Genomic DNA, 7806 nt, shown 5'->3' with positions numbered 1-7806 from the left:
TCCCCCCCCCCCCCCCAACCTTGGGGGGGGGGGGAAGCCAGTGAATTAAGGTGAGTGAATTGTGCAATGACTTCCTAGGTTTATGCAGCATGCTTTCTGAAGCAGAGGTGTTTGTATGATCACAATGACAGCATGCTTTAAATCATTTGACTTTATTTTACTATTAGTAGTCATATCTCCCTTTAAGAAAAACAATAAGTTTATCTTTAGGTCCCGTATGTTAACTTGGTGACTACACCATCAATTCAAATGTTAATTGTTTGTTTTTCATTCATCATTAATAACAAAGTGTCTCCTAACAGCAATGGCAAAACCCCTTTATTTGAGACCCTTCCAATGTAGTTTCCAGTTGCCACTCACTTTCCAAAATACTTAGCATGTATTTGGGACAGTTGTGGGAATGACATAATGTCCTTTGGGGAAAGCTCTTCATTGAGGGATGGGATATATTCATAAACAGTCATGCAGGTATGAAAGAAAATTCTGAACAAAAAGTTCAGGCATGGATTTGAACTTTCTCAAGATTCCATGGTTTGGGAGCCTCTGCTTTGGTTCAGAATCCATCTTTCATTAGGGCTGCAGAACAACATTGAACTTAAATATAGCACTTTTAACTGCTAATGCCAAAATAAATGTCTTTTGTTTATGCACACATGAATTTGTGGATCCAGATGTTTTGTTTCTTTGGCTTTCACTAGTACCTTTTTCCAATAGACTTTGGTTTATGTAGTATATTTTACTACAACTTCTGTTATTCCTGCCTACATGTACCTTGGGTCCTGGGCTTGTCTTTCTGTTCTCCAACAGGTGAAACTCCTTATTGAAGTCAACAGAGGTTTCTGCCTTTAGGGGCTGAAGGAATGGGCCTATTCTGGAGACATCATATTTACAGTTACGGGTTATTTTATCAGAAAAATTAGTATTTGTTTTGTGGTCGCAGTGCAGGTTCTTGCTTTTTCTTGTCTTGTAGCAAATATTGCTGTGAAGCAGCCATGTTGTGGCCAGGCATGCGGTCTTTTCTGAAGTATCACAGGTGAACTCCTCACATGAGGTGCTGACCATCCACAACTCTAGTAGAAGTTATTGTGAGTTGCAGGTGTTCATCTCCTTTTGGGACCAGTTCATCTGGGACCTGACCAGTACATACATGTTCTAAAGTCAGGAAAACATGCACCTTTCATGAAGTACAAAGTGATGGGCCTAATCTTTCCACATCTCAGCTCTCCTAAACCCACATCTGCTGCATAACAGAACAAGATCATCGTGGTTTGACACCAAGAGAATACTTTTTTCTTTTATTTTTAATTTTACAGAGACCCCTTTCCTCTTTCTGACAGAATTGCAGGATCGGTTGTCCAGCAATCTTCCCTGCACTCTTGAACTTTCTTGGCTAGGTGGCAAGGTTCTGAAGTCTTCCTCTGACTTGTGATTCTTCCATTAAATCAACCCAGAGACAGGCTGCTGTGCAGTTGCTGGCAACTACTAATTTTTCAATTGCTTTCATACAAGTATTCAGTTCAATAAACTAAGGAAATCACCAGCAAAGCTTTGAGATAAGTGCTGAACTTTGGAATCTGTGAACTGATGGCTGCTTATTGAAAATCTCTGGGCAATACCACATACCATGAAAATCTGTACAGTAACTAAAAATAGAATGTTAATTGAATATGATAAAAATATTTACTTAAAGATAAAATCTATGGTGTAACTCATTTAGGTGGAAACTGTTCCCATATGGTATTTGTTACCACTGTGAGTGGCAAGTGTTGAGAGTCCTCCAGGCTTTTTTTGCCCTTCACTCATGTCCCCCTCCCAACCATGTCATCTCCCACCCCCCAGTAAAATCTTTTATAAGCCATTATTTTTCTTTTTTTAATTTTGCTCAGGCATCCAGGAACATAAGGTATCGGCAGAAGAGCTATTGCCCTTGTAATGGTCATTTGTACATAAAGGTATAATTATTTATTTTTTCCATTTGTACCATATCAAGGCTTTGTACAATGTTTTAAGTTCTGTTTTGAAATTATTTTGTATTTTATTTTTATAAACTGGTTCTAAATAAAATATTCATTCAGCATGCAAAACTTCAATCCTTGATTACTTTTCCTGTTTTATAAAGGTCTGGTTGAATTATTTTTTTTCTTGACCATATTTCTTACTATAATTTGTACTTATAAATGAAGAGCTGTACCAGTTGTGGTATACTCCCCCCTCTTACACAAAAAGATGAAAATGAGACATTGCTGGTACTACAAGCAAAAGTGAGAGATCTGTATTACAAACTAGAGTGGTTGGATCAAATGGTTCATACTGATTCAGCAGTCTGATACTTTTAAGTTACAGTAGTAAGAGACACTTTGCTGTAGTCCCTGCCCTGTTCCCTCTGTCCAACAGCAGCTGAGCCTTTAGACTCTTGAGCAATTTGCAGTACTGGGATGTGCAGTATTACCAAGCCACTGATTAGAACAATCTTAGTTTTATTACTCCCCCTTCTACAGACTTGTTTGGCAAGGTGGGTACAGGTTGGCCACCATCAGCATTAGTGGTTATGTTTGCCAGTAACATGCATGCATTTCTAATTGTTTGAAAGTACTGTCTGCTCTGTTAATTGAAAATCTTACACATTGCAATGTAAATCCATAAGAGGAGAGAGAAATTCCATCAGTTTTGTTGCAGCTTTATTACTATCTAGGTATGCAGTGCTAATATCAGGCTAGTTGAGGCAAATCAGGTGTCTAATCCTGCTTCCATTAATGACAGCGCTGCCAGTGAATTCAATTTCCTGTAGCTGGGACAGGTTTTCACCCATTTTTAATGTAAACATATTAAGTAATTTCCCACAACAGGAAACATAAATCAAGAATTAATTTGTCAATAACACACCCATAACACTATATTTGGTCTTGGTTTAAAAGTAGGAAGGAATTTAACCACGTGCTTCAGGAGGAAGTATACATCTATTGCAGGCCAAGATAAATCAGTAGATCAGATGGGTGTGGAAGGGCGCAGTGGCTTTGATGCATGACACTGGAGATCAAAATACTAGAACTGGATAGCTCAGTGAGCTATTTTAGCCCCGTCACTGCTTAACTTCACTATAGCCCCTTCACTGCTTAACTTGAGTTAATTTGAACTTGATCACAAGGAAAAGATTTTAGTTCCAACCCTGGCCCTTGATAAATATTACCTAAATGGCATACTTGCTAGCCTATGCTTAAGAGATCCAGCACTGGAATAAGGAAGCTGCAATAGGTAAAGGTTCAGGTGACCAGTTGCTAACCTGTTTTGTTCATAATCTTCAATACCAAGGGGGCCCTTGTCCACCTAGTCTGTTCATTGGGCTTCAGGGGTTGCAGCACTTGATCCAGGAGCATTAACTACTTCTCAATTAAAAATCCAGTTGTCCACAGCATAGATTTGCACTTCAATATGAGAGCAGCATGATGTACATTTAGGATTGGCTCTCCCCAGAAACAGTGCAAAGAGAGCAATGCAAGTTCAGAAATTTAAACCATTGGAGAAATGGCCTCACAAGAATGGTGAACAGGCAAGAATTGACTACTGTAGCCTGGACCAGCTAAAGCCACTGTCCAGAACAGACTTCACTACTCTAACTGGACTGTCACATCAGCATTAATTACAGCTTTGGCTAAGAGACCATAACACAAGTGTAGGCTGCCTTTTTCAGTTAAAAGGAAAATGGACAAAAATGAGAGAATAACCAGTAAGTGCCTAGTCAGGTAGATAGGAATCTTATGTTACTCCTAAGCAATAGGAAACTTCTTATGCAACAACCAGTTTGGGATTTTACCAGTTTAAAGATAAAAATGATTGGTAAGATTGCTGCATGTACTGCCTGTTTGTATGAGCTAAACTTCCTAAAAGCCAAAGCTTTCCATTGTGAAAGGAATATACCATACACTAATTCCAATGAAAAATGCACTGTCCATATGACATTGTAAGCTTTTGAGAAATTTGCATGTAATATACTGACTATGCTGGCAGGAAAGAACACTCATTAGCAATATTTTCACTTTGGCTCAGCCAGTAACTAAACAGCAACTGGCAGGTCTTTTAAAAAAAACTATATTAACAGATAGTGAAGTTAACCTTCAAGGGGATTAAAAACATCAAAAGAAAATCCAATGAGCCAGGGAAAGTAACACAATAATCTCCAAAGGTGATGTCATGGTAGTCCTACCTTTAAACATTGCTGGTGTTTCACATGTCACCTAGTAGAGAGATGCTTGCTTTGTGCTGGTATGGCACAAGTTAACCCTTCTTTCAACCACTGATTTATTCTTCTCTAGAAGAAAGGGGAGTAACAGAGCAGTGACTGCTGGGGTAAAGAGTGTTACTGAATAGCAAATTGCTCTCCCCTTGCCCTCTTTTTGTAAAATAGTAGGTGGAAGAAATGGTAGCCAGAGAATTTGGATGTGATATATTCCTGCTACTTATATTTCTCCAGCTGTTTTGTTCATGGCTTGGGTGACTTGGTTTTTCTTCACTAATACCTGAGATTCAGCCCTGCTTGAATCAAAGTGTTCATGAGTATGGTCAGACCCTGTCATGATGCTTGCACAGGCTAGGTGAGATCTGCCCCACATGCTCACCTTGAAGTAATTCTTCTCATAGGCTTTAATTTGTGGATGCCGCTTGGAACTCTTTTAAAGAAGAGTCCTTGCATTACTCCTCCTTATTGTTGGCACCTTTAGCAGCATTTAACTTAAAGGACTTTGTTGGCCCGCAGTTACAACAGGCCATTTCCCTAAACAGCAGAAAATTCAGAACTGACTGCCAAAATACTACCTTCTTACTCCACAGATCCTTGTGCTATATCAGGCAGGACAAGCAGAGTTGGATTCAAGTCCCTCTGTGTATCATCTGTGTTTGCTAATTTCCAGTTACAGGATCCATTCCTTTTTGCTCATGCAAAGTAACACTGTAGGCACAATTAGACCTGCAGAACTTGCTTGTATTGGTGATACCTGAGAAGAAAAAGAGCCTAACTGGTATTTCAAATCATAGCATACAACCACAGGATGAAAGAGATTAGTTATTTTTGTTTTCCATTGGGACATTAGAAAAATAAACAATGTGCCTTTGCTCTTTTTACAGTCACTTTTTTAAGCAGGCCCATACTAACTAGAGTATTCCCTGTTACGTGGCCGTGGTTTTTCTTATTTTAATACTCAACCAAATGAAGTCATCTATTAGTTTTGCTTTTTCATCAGGATAAATAACTCACAGTTCTCCCCTGCTTTTATTTGACTTCAAGGGTCCTCCAACCTCTTGCACAGGTACAGGATATGGTATTACTAAACCATTTCAGACAGATATGAGTTAGCATTTAGGAGTTCCTTTCCCTTTAGACTCCCCCTGGGGATATAGTTAAGAGAATGGAAGATCTTTAGATAAATCTTTAGGAAGGAAGGCTTCTTCAAAGTGCCAGGAAAGAGGATTGGGTCTGCTAAACCCTAACATCCTTTGTTTGCAGCACATCTACACTTAGTTCTGGATAGTGCAAAACATCAGTTAGGGCTGCCTCTTTGTCATCTCAAATGTTATGGCACTTGGTCCCAGCTTGGATTTACTGAAGACAGAGATTGATGATAACCTGTACTTGCAAGTATTGCTTCATAGTGTGAAAAAGTTTCATGCATTATTTTTGATACACTTTTCCCCAAGATATCTGACAAATAACTGCCTTCACTTTTATTTCATTAAAGCAAAATGCTTCTGCAGGGAAAGTGTATTTGAAGAGCTGTATTGAACAGTGACCAGATGGAGCAATGCTAGATGAGGGATCGGTGGTCTAATTCTATGCCATCCCCAGAGCAGGTAAAGCTGCCAAACCCTTTGTGATGCTTTGCACAGCCTGGATTTAAGAAATTAGAAATACATCCAGTAGTTTGAAACAGCAGATACTAAATTTAAAGTCAATTATTTTTGCAGTTGGATTTAAAAAACAAGCAAACAACTACACACAGCAACAGATTACACTCCTTCTATTCAGTAACTGCTCTTACCTTTCACCCTACTTCATCATGCCTTTTATTTTCAAAAGGTCACACTGAATGACCTTTTGAACCAAAGAGGATACAGACAAGAGTCTTGGTCAAAAAAATTTGATTTTTTTTTAAAGCAGAAGATGCTGAAGAGAACAGAAGACAGACAGTAACCAACTGCAACACTTAAGAGTTAAGAAATGGGAGACTTGTAGTTAGTGTTTAATGCCACCTACTGTGAAACTTTTCCCACTGGGAAAAAAAAAAAAAAAAAAAGGGGGGGGGGAAAGTCCAGTTTGCCCCATCATAGGCTGGGGAAAAAAAAAAAAAAAAAAAGGGGGGGGGGAAAGTCCAGTTTGCCCCATCATAGGCTGGGGAAAAAAAAAAAAAAAAAAAAAGAGTGGGAGGTAAGTCCAGTTTGCTCCATCATAGGCTGGAGCAGAACATAAAACAGCACCTCTAACACCACAGTCACTATTACATGTATTCAAGTTTTACACATCTGCAAAACAGAAATAGTAGCAGCCATTGGGATGTTCTTTCTTAATGGTTCTCAAAGGGGGTCTGGGAAACTCGGAAGGGCCTGGCTCTTGAGACATAGAGCTGGAACTGCAGCTGCTGCTTCTGCTGCTGCTTCCAGCCACCTGTGCTCTGCCCCTGTCCTCAGCTGGGGATATCTGGGGAGAACCAGGGCTCAGGTACCCAGCTGTGGTCTGAGTGGAGGCAGTGGCATAGGTGGTTGGGCCCATGTTGTTTTTCACATAGACATTTTTGATAGCCACCAGCGTGTGCGCCATAATGCTGAGGCTATTGCTGAGATCTTGTATGCCTTGCTGCAGCAGCCGAAGATTGTGGTTAACATTGTCAAAGCCAGACTGGATCACCTGCATCTGGGTCTGCTGCATCTGCATTAGGTCCTCTTCAGTAATTTCATTTTGGTCTGTCTGGGATCGGCCTTTTGTTTTAGCTTTTCCTTTCCCAGAGGAGCTGCCAGAAGATGACCCCAGAAAAGACAGTTGTTCCTGGCTGGGTGGAACCACAGCCATGTCCTCTGAGCTTTCTTCTGGCTCTACTACCTTCACTACTATTTCTTCTTTTAGGTTCATCTTGTCAAGACTGGATTGGTGGGATGGTCCGGGGTCCTCAGGAAACCCTAGGGACATGGCAGAGGCGGAGGAGAGAGACAGAGAAAGAAGTCGTTAGATATCATTGCTTCCACAATCAATCGTGCTTCTACCAACCCAGCAAACCCTTATGCCAAACCTTGAGCCAGGGTCATTTGTAAGGGGACGCACACTTGCGCTTCCACGGTGCTGGCATAGGGACTGTCTCCAGGCTGGGTAAGGAATTAAATGTGCCCACAGGCCAATTCTGGCACATGTCTCAGGCTGGGATCACTTCACTACCTGCCCCCTGCCCTCCCATGCAGAAGCAAAGCTGGTGGAGCGCTCTGCTGTGACAAGGGTACAGGGCTCATCTCTGCTACTGCTTCCTGAAATAAACCCTCACCCTGCGGCCCACCGCCTGGCCCACACGGGCTCGGGCCCTTCCCGCAGTCGCCTGCTGGTCCGGGGGGTGGGGTTGGGGAGAGCAGCAGCACCTTCAATCCCTCAGGGGCCCGAGCGCCGACCGGCTCCAGTCCCCTCCCGCCGGGGACTCACCGAGGTCCAGCACGGAGGCGCCGGGCAAGTCCAGCGTGTCGATGCCGCCCACGATGGGCACGGCCTCGGCGGCGGCGCCGGACAGCAACGAGGAGAAGGCGCGGGGCGCGGGCGGGTGCTCGGGCGGCTGCGGCGGC

General features: G+C 42.0%; 1 protein-coding gene across 1 annotated transcript; it reads right to left on the bottom strand.

Moving 5' to 3' along the window:
- Window positions 1-6398: 6398 nt before the first annotated feature.
- LOC109298802 lies at window positions 6399-7800 on the bottom strand. Its single transcript, XM_019519086.1, has 2 exons — window positions 7670-7800; window positions 6399-7161 (listed from the first exon to the last, which is right to left on the bottom strand). The coding sequence occupies exon 2, from the start codon at window positions 7112-7114 to the stop codon at window positions 6503-6505; it is 612 nt and encodes a 203-aa protein (XP_019374631.1). The 5' UTR covers window positions 7115-7161; window positions 7670-7800; the 3' UTR covers window positions 6399-6502.
- Between the last annotated feature and the right edge of the window lie 6 nt (window positions 7801-7806).

The sequence above is a fragment of the Gavialis gangeticus genome, unplaced genomic scaffold, assembly GCF_001723915.1.
Source record: "Gavialis gangeticus isolate Ggan-Ray unplaced genomic scaffold, GavGan_comp1, whole genome shotgun sequence".
Taxonomy (NCBI): Eukaryota; Metazoa; Chordata; order Crocodylia; family Gavialidae; genus Gavialis; species Gavialis gangeticus.
The sequence above is the reverse complement of the archived record's forward strand: the minus strand, read 5'-3'. Positions and strand labels throughout refer to the sequence as shown.

What these genes read in the sequence shown, in the direction of transcription:
- LOC109298802 (XM_019519086.1), bottom strand. Translation starts at nt 7,114, where the DNA reads ATGAACCTAAAAGAAGAAATAGTAGTGAAGGTAGTAGAGCCAGAAGAA.